The 15189-nt window shown below is 40.1% G+C and overlaps 1 protein-coding gene across 1 annotated transcript in view; it reads left to right on the top strand.

The window, feature by feature from the left end:
* The first annotated feature begins 11905 nt into the window (after positions 1-11905).
* Positions 11906-15189, top strand: part of TRPM8 (transient receptor potential cation channel subfamily M member 8) — a 52948-nt gene continuing 49664 nt past the window's right edge. Inside the window, exon 1 of the mRNA XM_085304411.1 lies at positions 11906-11995. Within this exon, the coding sequence (XP_085160537.1) occupies positions 11906-11995 (90 nt within the window). The remainder of the gene's footprint in view (positions 11996-15189) is intronic.

Below are 15189 nucleotides of genomic sequence, written 5' to 3'. Positions count from 1 at the left end.
GGTAAGGCCATAGCTTTCTGTTTTGTCACAGTTTGTCTATCAAAGATCCTGTAACTAAGGCCTTGTATCCTTGCAAGGTAACACTTGTCCAGGATACTGTCTCCTTTAAGTGAGATGAGCAGGAGATTCAGACCGATGAAAGGCAGTTCTAATAGATTTGGACGCTGATAATAATTCCTTTATGAACAGTTGAAATCTCTGTAATTGCTAGAATATAAACGTTTTTGCACTGGCAAAACTTCAGTTACTACTCATTGTAGATTTTATAGAATGTTATGTATCAAGGAAAGACTAATGGCTAAAAATAACAAATTGTTTTCAGTGATAAATGTCAAATCCTTGTGATTCAAGCAGCTGGCCAATCAGAAATAGGATATTTTATATGGTTTTCCACCTAGAAGGAATAAGATTATCTTTGCAGCTGGGTATCTTCTGTAAAACTTTAATTATCTACAGCASTGCACCTGCTTTACTGAATAGGGGAAGAAAGGAGTAACCGTAAAGTGTTGTCTTTTCACAGAACTRTATCTTCTGAGTATTTTTCTCCACTGAAAAGTGCCATTTACACTTTTCTAGGATCTGTAAAGACTAAATACACCCAAAAGCTCTGCTATGTTTTTCTTGGCCAAGTTATACTGGAAGAGGCTATCACACCTGCAATTTAGGTAAGACTGTGGTATATAGTATAGTTTGAGTAATTCCACTGGCATTTCTTGGAATGAAGAACATATGCAATTACTGATTTTACTGAGTTTTAATGGAAGTCAAGCCAGCAGATTTTGTACTGTACAAGAAGAAAGAAATTGATTGTACTGGTAGGTGCATGGAACATCCCAGTGCTTCAGGCACACTCTCCTTTCTCCCTAAAGATATGAGTAACCAACAACATGTGGAAAGAAACCAATAGTTGTAGCACATATTTCCTCACAGGCTCTTTGTGCTCTTAAGTCATGTGCCTTGTACCATCCTTTAAGACTTATGTTCACAAATTGGTTACCTAAATCTTCCCCTACTGTTGCAGCTACAAAGTTGAACAGTCACCTACTTTCATACCTTGCAAGATTTGACTAAGCTGTTTTTACTTTTCAGACACGTTCACTAGGAGCTCACATGCCTCCTCTGGGTCTCTGATATATATTGTATGGCTCTGATATCAGTGCCTCTGAACTACTGCTGGCTGTCACATGGTTTCATATTCTGTATAAGGCCTTTATGTAGCATGTGTGTCCCATTAAAGCATTTTTCTGACAGACTTTCCTATGTATACTTTAACAGGATAGGAAAAAAGGCTGTACCATGCCGAAATCAAGTTTCACTTTGGTTTCCAAAGGGGTCAACAGCTGACAGCCAGAAAAGAATATAAGAACAGAAGGGYATAGGAAGGCTTCCCTGAAACATTTCTCATAGAATTCATGATTCCTGGGTTAGAGTTAATAGCTTTGTAGCTGGTCATGTGGACAACTTGCTCCCAGAATTGCCTTGTTGCTGGACAGCTCTGAAACATGACACTGAGTAAGAGGAAGGCTGTATCTGGCACATGCCCCTTCCTTCAAGGTCTGCTTGGAGGGTCAAAATGTATCCCTGTTTATATTTAGGGAATTTTCTGTGAACTCCAAGGTATTTCAAAGTAGCACAGGAGTCTTTCAAGGAAGCTGATTTTATTTTTCCTCTTGTATAGGACAAACTACGTTGCTGAGCTAGTGTGGCAGCATGGATTTGTGCATTGTGTGGTCTGGAGCACTTTGTGGAGTGCAGAGCRCTATAAAAGAGGAGGACATTGCCAAGAGGTCATACTGTTAGCATAGAGAGGGACAGTTCTTCCAAAATTGCAAAATAGTAGAGAATAACTGCAGTAGCTATGCCATGTTCTGAGTATGAGCTGAAGTGACCCTTCTTTCCTGCTTCAGCCTTGCTGTCATTCTTTTTCCTTCATATTGGGCTCAGAAATGACAGTGTAGTGGCCAAGCGAAGGATGTTGCTATCTGCTTTTGCTCTCCTTCAGATAGGTTCATGTCAGAAGATGCAGCTGGTGCTTTTCAGCCATGCTGTGTTCTCTTGCACAGTCCTGTGAAGCTGACTGAACAGACGCCTAACTTGGTGCTCAGCCTTTGATTACTGTTTTCTTGGTGAGACCTTGAACATGCAGCCAGTTTCTTTTGTCCTCATCTAGGCACAATTGGAGTATGACTTGAGCTGAAAGAGGAGGGTGAAGGGACAGTACTGAAGAGAAAGTGCTGCTCCTTTTCTCCTCCTCCTTCTTCCTACCTTCGGCAGAAATATCCATGAAAACAATGGAAACATGCAGATCAGTGTGTGATGATGGTCCCAGAGCAGTTGCATGCACTCAGGATAGATGGCACTGGATCTACAGCTGTTGTGTTGAGCTGAGGAGGTGTGAAGGGGGATGCCCAAGAATCTGGGTAAGATGTTACATCTCTCATGGCATTTAGCCAGCGATCCAGGATTGAGCTGAGTGCTGTCCCTCCAGTTGTTTCACTCTTCCTTTTTAGTTTTTTTTCTGTTTTTTGTTTTGTTTTGTTTTTGTGGGTTTTTAAGTGTCTGCCCAGTACTCAGATCTTTGCGCTTTGTTGCCATACCTTCTTCATACTCTTCTTGTAAGTGCTTCGAAAAGTCCTTCTCCCCAGCCTGCAATCCTGAAACCCAGCTGCTTGAAACCCTTCATGTTTTGGGGGTTTCTACCTCAGTAGCCATGGGCCAATCTTTGTCCTTTTGCTTGATCTGAAGAATTTTGTCTGTTTGGTCTCAGGGCTTTTGTGGTATGCCAGTAGCTAGAAGATCGACTTGCCATCTGTGTAGCATCTTCAGATGTTCTTCTTAGTCACAGCTAGGAAATAGTAAAAGACACACAGGAAACTTCTGATCATTGCTAAGAACAGTTGGACATTTAAGGAGGGAGATGAGGTAAATAGACAAAGGGACTGGAGTTGAAATGGCAGATACTTATCCTTATTTCTCCCTAGGTCTGTTGTGTAGTTCATGCCAATTGTGCTTGGGGTACTTTTGAGGATGATAAGTGCTAAAGTGTTACCTGCTACTTCACATTTAGTCATTTTCATTGCTTTCTCCTACTTTCTTCTAATGCTGATGAAAAATGTAGTGCCTGAACTGGAGACATGATAAAACAGATTTGTTCTCCCTGGTGGTTGTGAAAGGACTGCTTTCTCCTTCAAAATTGCAACATAAAAAGGATGAGGAGTCACACAGGCTGTCATCTCTGCTCAAGGTGAATTTCTGCAGTGTGGATGAAATGGGTGGAAGTGGTCATTATAGCTGCAAGCAATAAGAGGGGCTACAAAAGCATGTCTTACATAGTAAATGAGCTTCTCTGTGAAACTTCATCAGCAGATGTCTATTTCCTGCACACAAGCAGGAAGCATATGAGCAGATTGGAGCCAAAGTCAAATAAATCCAAAGGTTTTTCTGCGATAGATGTATTTTTTTTTTTTTAGTGCATCTTCATATAAACATCTCATTTTTGCTGCTTTTGGAGTAAACCATTTTGTCTAGGGGACTGCTTTGGTCATGGAGGTGAAAGTCTATATTCATGATTAATTGTTGTAATTGCTGAAGAGCAATATTGGTAATATTGGCAATAATTTGAAAGGTACACATGCTTGTTGAGTCTGTAATCTGAAAGAAACTGGTATGAGTGGCTGTCCCATTGTTGTCCTGACTTTAATCTAGCTTGAATACTGATAGATCTGTGTTCCAGTCTTTTTACTGGTGATGCCAACATAGTCATGGAACTGGAAATTATCAGCTATGTTATGTGTTGATGCATATGTAGATGTGTATATGCCAAGGTACAGTACAGTACTGTTTCTAAACTTGTACAGTTTAGAAACATCTCTGGTTACCAGAAAGTAGCATTATATGTTTTTTTTGTTTGTTTTTTTTTAACAATTAGATCTTAAAACACCTCTGTTTGTTTGTTTGTTTTATGGTTTATGTTTTCAACGGCAGATCGTTAGTTAGGAAACACACCTGTTTTGTCTTGGTCTTCTGAGCAGTATGGCTTTTATTTTTCCCTTCTGCTGCTCTGGGATTACTAGTGTGTTGAACACTTCTGCCCTCCCTAGCTGGATGCAGTTTCTCATTGCTTGCTCTAATCCACTGCAATGTGAAGTTAAGTAGTATTGTGGGGGAGTCCTTCAGCTGGTGAAGTGGTGACATTCATCCAAAGTTGTTGATTAAAGAGTTGTAGCAGACTTTTCTGGCAGCACACTGGCTGGCTCAGCTTTCTACAAGGAGAGTGGACTGGGAACAACCCAAGTAGTAGTTGTGAATTTCATGACAGTACAAATGACTCTCTCCAAAGTGAAATGTTTTAAATCAAAAGCACAAGAAAACCAGATTACTTGACACTGGTAAGTGAGACTAGCAGTTTGAAAAATAAAGAAGCTCAGAGTAAGTTTTTGTTGGGTTAAAATATCAGTTGTAAAATTCTGTGTAGTCACTGATGTGTCAACAACCTCTTAATAAGTTAGTTTCATAGGTGATGATTTTAAAACTATGTTTTGTTATCTTTTGATAACAAAAGGAAGAGAAGGGTGCTGGTGGATGACAAGTTGACTGTAAACCAGCAATGTGCCCTTGTGGCCAGGAAGGCCAATGGTATCCTGGGGTGCATTAGGAAGAGTGTTGCCAGCAGGTCGAGGGAGGTGATCCTGCACCTCTACTCTGCCCTGGTGAGGCCTCATCTTGAGTACTGCATCCATTTCTGGGCTCCCCAGTGCAAAAGAGACATGGAGCTACTGGAGAGTGTCCAGCATAGGGCTACAAAGATGATCAGAGATCTGGAGCATCTGCCTGTGAGGAACGGCTGTAAGAGCTGGGCCTGTTTAGCCTGGAGAASAGAAGACTGAGGGGGGATCTTATCAATGTGTATAAGTACCTGAAGGGAGGGTGTCAAGGGGATGGGAACAAACTCTTTTCTGTAGTCCCATGCCAAAGGACAAGAGGCAATGGGCACAACAGGAAGTTCCGCCTGAATGTGAGGGGGAATTTCTTTCCTGTGAGAGTGACAGAGCACTGGMMCAGGTTGCCCAGAGAGGTTGTGGAGTCTCYTTCTCTGGAGATCTTCAAGCCCATCTGGATGCAACCCCGTCTAACATGGTTTAGGTGACCCTGCTTGAGCAGGGAGGTTGGACTAGATGATCTCTGGAGATTCCTTCCAACCTTACCGATTCTATGATATTAAAATCTGATTATTGTTTCTCATAAATGTTTTCTTGTTATACTTAAGGTTTGTTAGTAGTGCTGTTGATTGCATATATTAAACTGGAGTATTGTTATCGTTTTCCTACAATACACTGTCAGCAGATGGAGCGGAAATAATGCTGTTTTCAGCCCCTTCTAAGTAACCCACTACAGTTAATTATTTTTTTTCCTGTATCCTGCTGCAATTATGCCTTTCTTCATTATCAGTTGCTGAATAATCTGCCATTGCTTTCTCCTGTGCATTATCTCCTCTTTTGTATCCTCCCTTAAAAGGAAAGTATGACACAGATCAAAATAGGTGGGGCTTTGCAAGCTGAAGTATATCAAACCCCTCCTCTTTAAGTAATGAGTTCAGCTGAATTGCTGGGGCATATTCTGAAGATTTCAGTGAGTACACTGGTATGTGAATAGGTTCTGTATTTTCTGTAGTTAAAGTATATACTTTCAATAGCCTGAAACTGAGGTATCTATACTGCTAAGTTGGCATCTTTTTTTTTAGGAAGCTCTTGCTTTAAACCAGTGACTAAAATTACATTGATGGAAATAGTGGTTAGAGGCATAGATTCATTTGAAATCTTTCTGAGCATGGAAGTTGCTTTTGCTTTTTTCACTGCAGCCAAATTGGCTCCAGCTGGGAAAGCTTTTTAAAACCTGTTATAAGAACTGAAGTCTTTTTAAAACCAGTTATTTTTTGTTACTTTTTTCTTCAGTCACTTTCAGACTGAAGATTTTTCTTTGAATATACTCCTCCAAGTGTAATAGCTTACTAGTGGAAGTTGTAATAGTCTTAAGTGTAAGAGGATTGTTCTGGTGTTTATCCAGTGATTAATACTCTCAAAATGTGTCTATTTAAGAGGGTTATACTTTAATGCAATAGTTTGTGCTTTATATATGTCTTTCTATATATTTAATGGGTTGGAAATATGATGGGAAATGAATAGCACTTGCCTGTAATATTAAATGCAGATATGTCACTCAATTCATTATTTAAAGTATGAACATTTTTTTGTGTTATTCCTGACACTTGTGAGGTTCTTGGTTTCCTTTCATAAATATCAGCTAAACACTGTGGTAGCAATGTACCTCTTCAAAACTTAAATTTAAAATATTGCTTAAGTTTTTTTTTTTTAGAGCTCTTCTGCCCTCTTGCTGACTTTTTAAAGTTTGTTTGCAGCACATTCATTCTTACCAATTACTTACAGATGCAGTGAGACAGACTTGAAATTTAATGTTTTGAAGGAATAATTCAATGCACTTGTTTCCAGTTAATCTTTTCTCTGTGTAGTTATGTCTACGGTCACTTCTCTTCTGTTAAACTTACTAAGCACATCAGAAAATAAAACTTTGCTAATAAATAGATTGCATAGATCCAGACCAAAATGCATTTCTCCCCTTGGAATTCTTACCATGAATTCTAGCCTTTAAACCATCTTTACATCAATCATCAGTCATAACAAATGGAAAGTTTTTGCTTACTGGCCTTTTAGGAAACAGGTCTCCCAACAGACAATTGCCAGTCTTATTCAGTTAAAACTTTAGTTTAATGGTAGCTGAAAACCTCCTTGGTTTTTGCTGTGGAGTATGTGTGTGTGTGGTTGGATGTTTTAGACAGGAAGGAGTTTTATGGGGAGGGGGACAGAATACCCTCTCAATTATCTTTTGTCTTTGTTACTAATGTTAACATTTTGCAAAGGCTGAATACTTGGTGTGTGGCTCTATCCATTCTGATTCCTTCCAGGTAAAACTCTGGAGGCATGTCTTTGTAGAAGAGGAACTGCTAGAGCTTTGGTAGCCACTTCTCTGCTTTGACCTCAGAGGAACTGGTTTTGTACTGTTTTGTGGTGGATTCAGAGCCCAGCCTGTTTCCAATGATACCTGTGTGAAAAACAAAAGGTCTTGCTATAGTTCAGTTGCTGTGAGTTGGCAATATTGTAAATGGCAGTGGGATTTGATCTATGTAGCTCATGGCTGCAAAGCAGTCATTTTCTCTTCCATCCTCTCATTGTGTGAAGTTTGCAATGTGCCAAGCTCATGTCTTGCCTGAAGAGGGAAGAAGAAATTGTGAAACTTTCGGGCTGCTGAATGAAACCTGCCATCATGCCAGCACTAAGGTCAGCTTTGTTACTGCAGCTTGTCCCCTATTTGGAAATGCAGCATGAGACCTATCAGTCTTTTATCAGGGATCTGTTTGATCACCAGGCTTTTATGGATCCGTTCTCCAGTGAGGGCCTCTGTCAGTGAAAGATCAATGCTAGCCAAGTGCTTAAATGATTCTCATGTGATTCTTTGGGCATCCCTTCATGAGTGCCCAGCACTGGGGCTCTGCTGGCCTTAAAATGATAGCTGCAATGGTCTTGGAATGGCAATTAACAGAAATGATAATTTAAATGTACTTAGCAAGCTTCTATCATTTTATGCTCATAATGGGGCTCTGGGTCATGAAAATCATATATTTCTTTAATAACAGACTACTTTGGCATTGTCAACTTTCATCTGTTAGCCTCAGTTTCTCGCCTGTAAATGGTAGTCGCATTGGATTGTTTCCTTTTGGTATTCCAGAATGAATCTGTCAGGCAGTGTATTTTAAAGGAAGATGAGTACTTCAGAWATGTCAGTATCGGCCAGAAACATTTGCATTCTCCCAAAGCTGTTGATAATGTCGTGTAGGTGGGAAGGGACTCCTGGAGGTCAAAGCTGGTCCAGGTAGATCAAGTTGCACAGGGCACTTCCATTCAGCTCAGAGTATTTCCAAGGAAGGAGATATTCCCCAACCTCTAGGCCCTTTTCCCATCTTTGACAGCCATCATGATAAAAATTGGTAAAATTGTATCAAATTAGAATTTGCCACATTGCAGAGAGTATGCATCCCCTCTCCTCCTTTCCCTGGGCACCTCTGAGAAGAGTCTGGCTTTGTCCCGTTTGCACTTTCGCATCAAGTAGCTACAGAGAGCAGTAAGACCTACCCTTTCCTTTTTTTTTTTTTTTTCTTTTTTTTTCTTTTCTAAGCTGAAAATAACAGCTCACTCAGTCTCTCTACATATATCATGCTGCCTGCTGTCGTACACAGGGTAAAAGGGAGTGTCAAGCAGCAGCCCTGCCTTTGAGAACTATCAATCCTATGCACTGAAGGGAGAAACCTTTTCAAAAAGGTTAAGGGTGGAAAAGTGGGTTAGTAAAGACTGTGGAGGGAATATTCACAATGATAACTTGAAGTTCTGGCCTTCTTTCATCTTTGGAGAGATTGAGTCTGGAATTTAAATGGTGATTTTGCCTGTTTTTTTGGACCTGATTGTTTAGCTCACCCTTGCTCCCAACATGTTAATCACATATGTAGTTATCAGTATGACTTAGATTMTTTAGCAACTGAAATGAGACCAGTTGTGAGTAATAACTCTGTTCCTATATTTAGATTATGAAGGGAAATGACCAAAGTTATCTGTTTTCCTCTTGGTTCCTGAAAAATAAAGCCATACTTCTCTTCTGGAGATTTGAAGCAGAACATGACCAGACCCAGTGGCATCTTCAGAGATCAGTTTCTGTCTCACTGTTTCTTAAGAAGTATGAGCCATTTTAATGAGCTCAGTGTGAAGTTCTTTTCTGATCTGGAGCAAAACTTGCCAGATTTCTATCTTTGCTCTGAAGTTTGGGATTGCTAGAGTTAGCAATGAAAAGGAAATGGGAAATTTAAAGCAGGAACATGCTCTTTCTTCCTTCCATAGCTTTAATTTGAGAAACAGTGTAACACATTTCTGCAGTGTTGAAAGAGAAAATAAATTGATCTGAGGCAGATTTGTTGTATGAAACCCKAATCAAGTGTGGTTAGTCTGACATTTATTTGCTGCAGAGAAGAGTTCTGTGGAAGGCTTAGACGAGCTCAATTTTATGTCTTCATGTTCAATTCAATTCAGTGTCTCAAGAGTATATATTTTCTTTTCAATTCAATGTCTCCAAAGTACATATTTTGAAAAGTCAACTTTGGCTTACCATTTTAAAGCAGGGAACCCTTGCCTTTTCTAGGATGTTTGTAAACCTTCATAATGAGACAAATTTACCTGCATAGAATAATTCTTTTCTAATGAACTTAGAGATGTGAAGAGCTTATACACCATTGGGTTTTAAGGGAAATTTTGTTCTTGTTGTTCCCATGGGGTGAGAATCCTGAATCTGCGGGGGGGAATACATTTGTGGTTGTGCTCTATGGGTTTTCTCAAATGCATCATTTTGTGAAAGATAGTATGATGTTCAAAACCTTAGATGCATGTGGAGTCTGAATGAAATGTAACCAAGTTGTCAGAGTATGTGGTTTGTGCAAACCATCTTCTCATGGTGTTACATGATTATCAAAGGGTGAGCAAGAGTTGCTCAGTGTCATCCTAGGTGGCCTGAAATGAGATTTTTAACCATACTTATTCCATTTTTATGTTTTGGGCAGGATGCGTGATTCACTTTCTATTATTTTTTCTATAGAGAGCCATACATTTGAAATAGGGTCTGTCTTATTTCTGTAAAACAAAATTCTAAGCTCAATTTGAAATGCTGTGTTCTTGCTTGTTCTTTTAGAGAATGGCATTACTGTTCCTGTATAGCACACACCTATTCTTCCAAGCTTTTGATGAAAATTGGCATTACATGAGTGTTGGTTCTAAATGATTCAATTAAAAGTTTTGTCTGAATTACGTAGAAGTATCTTTTCAATTGTCTGTCTTTCACACAGCATCAAATCAATGCAGGATAAATGACACTTCAACTTTTAAAGTTGAGAACAACTGCAGTTTGTCAATTATTCAGGTTGCAATATAATGAAATGCAATTTTTTCTGGCTTTTTTTCCTTTCTCATGTACAAATGATTCCTCTTATATGCAAAAGGAGAAAGGAGCGGAGGGCTTTTTCTGATTGGCAGGACTTTTATCATCATCTCTAATCATCTTTAACTGGGATGTTTCTGTTGTTGCTACAAGAGTATTGACCGAAGATCCAGTTATGTCAGCTACTGATGTGCCAGAAGTTTGGAGGAAGAGGGGACATAATGACTTGGGTATAGAAGAAAGGAGGCTTGTTCTGAGACTACCGTAGAAATGTAACTCTAATGTTGGATTTTAGTGCAACACCTATGGAACATGTGGGGACAAATAGCTAAGTAATTCTACAGAGTTCATTTCATGTAATCCATGAGCCTGTGAAACTCATGTAGAAAATTTGTAGTTATGGGACAGAGAGGAGTCATTATCGCTGAGCTGAGTGGTCACGCAGAAAATACTGGGAACTGGAGCTATTTTAAAAAAATTTAATGACAGGAGATGCCCTTCTTTGGAGACTGCAGCAAGAAATATGAGATAAAGGGAGAGCTTGAGATCCCAATATGTAAAAGAAATAGGGGGAAGTCACTGTGGGCTTGTACCACTGTGCAGTACAGTAAACAACGCTGAATGAGTCAGTTGTTTTTTCTCCTTACAACATGAAATGTTTTGAAAAATATATTTTTTTAAATAATTACGCAATATAAATGTACAGATTCACTTGTAAATTTGCCTTTTTTTCTCTTTTGGGAGTGGCTCACATTATGCTCTGGAGTCGTCTTTTCAACTACTACTTCCAACTGCTTTTGCCATTCCTACTTTATGTTGACCCCCCCCCAAGTAAACTTTGTTTCAAACTTACTAGATGAGTGTTCCTGTGTCTGGAGGGATGGTTTTTTCAACTCAACAGCAATATTGTATGAGCCAAGCTCAGGTTAGAGGGCGAGGGGGAAAAGGAGGAGTAGAATTTGAGCTTGTTGCCTTAGTTAGCTGCCAACCTTCCTTTTAGGAAAAGATCTTTTCCTAAGGGTTTTATTACATAAAAGGAATTGAAATATTTGCTGTTAACATAAAGATATCTTTGTTCTGTGCTTTGGGATGTGGCTTGAATGAAGTGGTCTTSCTTCAAAGACAGCTAGACCAGTATAGGTATCTGGTCTAGAAGGTAACTAAAATGTGTTTAATTCCAAACTTAATGGATTCTGACTTAATGAGCGACTCCTTTAAGTCTCAGTTCCAATAGATTTTAAATCCACTTACCCTTGAGAYTGCAGGTGTTGACTGTTGTTGTTAGAGGAGAGGGACATGAGGGAACTGTGTTCATGTCCGGCAACTGCTCTAAGGTTCTGGGCTACTGCTGGTCAAACTCCTTTTTGTTTTGTTGTTCTTTCTTCGCAGTTTAAATGTTTCTTCTCAAAATCCTATTTAATGGGTAAATACACAGGGTTAGGGACTGTTCTTATGTATGTAAATGTTGCATAGTACGAGTACCCTGCTTGTTCATCAGAGAGATGCGGAAGGAAAGTGAGCAATTTGATTCAATGGCAGGCACGCATAGGATGGCATATACTGTACATTACTGTCTCAAAGCATGTTGACTGGAGTTTCTTATTGGAATACGGTGGAAGGAAAGGAGGAATATTTGTGGAGTATGAAATAGGAGAAAAAATTTTCTTTGAACATTAATGTCACATTTTAGGAGCCAAGTAACTCTGTAATTCTTTACATTGGATTTGAATAACTCTTCTTTGTCCTTCCATAGCGCTAACTGTACTTGTTGTTTTTTGTATAGTGGATGAAATTACCACTGTAGTGAGCCTTCTTAATTTTCCCCTCTCTTGTGCTCTTCCAGGTTTCTATGGGCACCATGAGACACCGAAGAAATGGCAATTTTGAGAGTTCCAGACTCCTTTATTCCAGCATGTCTCGCAGCATAGATGTGTCATGCAGTGACAGTGTGAGTATCTGGTACATCCTTGATAATCTTGGGGATTCTCTTGAAAGTGGATGACAGTGGTAATGAATTAGATCATGTACAAACAGGAGTAGACTAATAGATTGGTGGCAATTTTTCCTTTATGGAAAAGTTTATCTAGCCAGCAACCCTTCAAGCTGTAATAGCTCTTCACTGAAGTAGTAAAGGTCTAAGGACATCGACTGGATAAGGCTTGTAGATTGAGGTAATTGTGTTTTATTAACAGAACTGGTATAGTTGGAAAACACTGACAAGCTTTATACCAGAAAAGTCTATCTTCAGAAAGCTTGATCCGTTTAAGATCTGAAGAAGGGTTTAATGTTTTCAAAAGCTTACATGAGCTTTTCTAACTGTACCAGCTGGACTCATGAGATTTTACTCTACTATACAAACTTGGTCTTCTTTTCAAGGTAAGAAAGCTGGTGAGTAATAACCTATTTACAGTGTGAAGGAGCAATTCTAAAGACTCTTAACACAATTCTAGACCAAAAAGCAATACTTGGGATTGTGGTTACTCACTAGAGTGGTAGACTTTCGTTTGGATCAAAAAGTTGGATGAGTGCCATAAGATCATGTGACAATACTGTTATATACTAAAAATTCTGTTTAGCCCTGTGCCTGTCTTGCAACAGACAGTGGTGGATGTTCATGTGGAAGATGGGACTGTAGGTTTCTTTGGTTTGTGTTTTTGAGCCAGCTGTCTGCTCCACTGCCATGTTCAAAGTAGTAAGTCTATGATTGGGTTATCTTTTATGTGGAGAAAACTTTCAGTTTTCAAAACTCTGAACTATGGGAACTAAAGATTGTTCTCTCTTCATCATGTAACAATCATTAATGAATGTATGATTAGTTAAGACTGAAGGAAGACATGACAAAAGCAGAATCCAAGTCTGTAATCTATTCTTGTGTGAAACTTTCTCATGTCTGTGTTCATTTTTATTAACCTTTTTGTCTCTTTCAAAGTGGTAGTATGTCTGTTCTCACTGGGTCACTAAGTATTGAGGTTTATTGCTGTAGAGAGCTGACGTTGTGGCAAAATATAGTCTCTACTGTTCTCTGGTAAGGCCTAGTCTTTATTTTAGCTTGTTAGCTGTTGAATACTGAGCCAACATTCCCAGCATTTATAAAATACACTGAAAGACACAGATCTACATAGGAGCCACTGGTGTTTTTCCTTTATTGTGCAGTCTGATTATTTACTCCTACCAATTACATCCTGTGGTAAAACACAACAAGACTTTGTCTCCAGCTTTATGGCAACTAAGTTTTCTTTAATAACCTTTTGGTCCCTACCAATAGGATGGCTTATAAGGTCCTTCAAAAAAGTTTGAATCAAGATATGGTGGTGCTATATAAAAGCTGGTGACTTTTACTGGTTTGCTTGATACAGTTGGATGTGATGATTTGTAAGCCCCTGTCTGGCTTTTTTTCTGAAATGCTGTGTTTAGTACCTTTGTATATTAAACACTATTATAGGGGCTAATTTAGTCAATAGAGCTACTCAACAGTGGGTAATTCAACTATTTTCCTTAGAGCACTTGAATTAATCCCTTTTGGTCCTTTAAACTACTGATCATTCTTAGTCACTTCTGTTTTAAAATTGTTTTCCTATTTCAGGTTGGGACAAATCCCCCAGCCCTTYCTCAGTAAAGAGTAACTCCAACCTTTTTACATAACTTGATGGCAAAGCCAGACAATTATGTTAAAAAACCCTTTCAGTCCTTCTGATGTACTTTAAAGAGGTCTAATGACTAGTTCTTATGTCTTTACCAGGTGACTTCTCACCTCACCCCCTGCCTTTTTGATCCTGCATCACTGTGGTTTTTACTGGCTAATTATGTTCTCTTCCATATTCTTTGTTTCGGGTATTATGCTCCTTTCTGAATAATGTTTTTCTCTTGAAATAACTTCATTTAAGTGCTGTTTAACTATAACAATTTTCTGTCAAAATGGTAAGCTGTAACTGTATGTCTTCCCTTTTCATCCCAAGTGTTTGCTGTAGATCTTGGATTGTGAATCCAAGCAGTATTTAAAAACAAACAAACCCAAGTATTAACAGCAAGTGAGGAAAAGCTTTGCTTTCATAGCTTACTGAGGCAGATTAGAAGTAAATTTGTATCTCCTGRTGGAGATACTGGCGGGAGTAACTATGACTCCTATGACTCTCTTAGTTACTAACTGGGCTTCAATCGGCTGTGCCACCTCCCCGTGGTCCCGCCAGATACCCCTGCTGGGGGAACCGAGTGCACAGTCGTCCCAGGTTTGTGATGGTGGCGACTCGTAGTTGCCTCCGCCCTGCCGCAGAATTGGTTGATCCTCRGCAGTAAGGGGGGGCCTAATTGGCCTTATCGGGTTTCATGGTCCCCCCTCCAAGCCATTGGCCCAATGGCGATTCTTCAAAATTTGGGCACTGTGGTGGTCCCGACGACTGTCACCGACCTGGCTCTGACCCGCTTGGGGAATGGGTCATCCAGACCTTACCGGACGTGACACGACATGCCCCTACTTGGAGCAGGATCGGCTTTGCTTGCCTGCCCYGTCGGCTCGTCGAGCGAGTGATGGCTGCGGGAGACCTATCCAGTGGTTCCYCCCCGAGCCAGTGTCTGTGCTCTCCCGGGCGTTGTAGCAGGGCATGGGGCCCTGTGAGGTCCCCTGGCCTCGCGTGAGACAGCAGGGACCAAGTGGTAGTGCAGCCTACCGCCTGACCTAGCTCAGTAGTTCAGCCATGCCGCTTACCCCTTTAGCTTCAAAGGCAGAGAAAAATTCTTCACACGGATGGTGAAGAATGCTCATTTTCTGGAACTGCTGATACCCYGTCTATGCCTGCTTGACTGTGTTGCTGGAGGGACCCTGTTGGGATGAGGCACGTCTGTGGGGCTTAAGATCRGGCAGCCCAAATACCACCGGCTGCACCAYGCCCCKGTTCCAAATTCCATCCGAGCGCAGACGTTGCTCTCGTCACCAAATGACGCTTCACCGGACTTGACTCAGGTGGACGGGCCGCCTCTATAACCAACCCGGAAAAGGAACYGAAAGGTTTGTAAATATCCAAAGCATCCCCTGAACTCTAAAGGCAGTTCTAGTGTAGTGTTCAATTTCAGGAATTTAAAAATTAGCATGACAATTAATGGTTAAACAAGCTGGAGACACTTTGCATTTCACTAAGCTCACATGAA

The sequence above is a fragment of the Rhea americana genome, unplaced genomic scaffold (genome assembly GCF_003343005.1).
Source record: "Rhea americana isolate MKP2758 unplaced genomic scaffold, rheAme1 scaffold_209, whole genome shotgun sequence".
Lineage (NCBI taxonomy): Eukaryota > Metazoa > Chordata > Aves > Rheiformes > Rheidae > Rhea > Rhea americana.
This window is presented reverse-complemented; position numbering and strand designations above follow the sequence as displayed.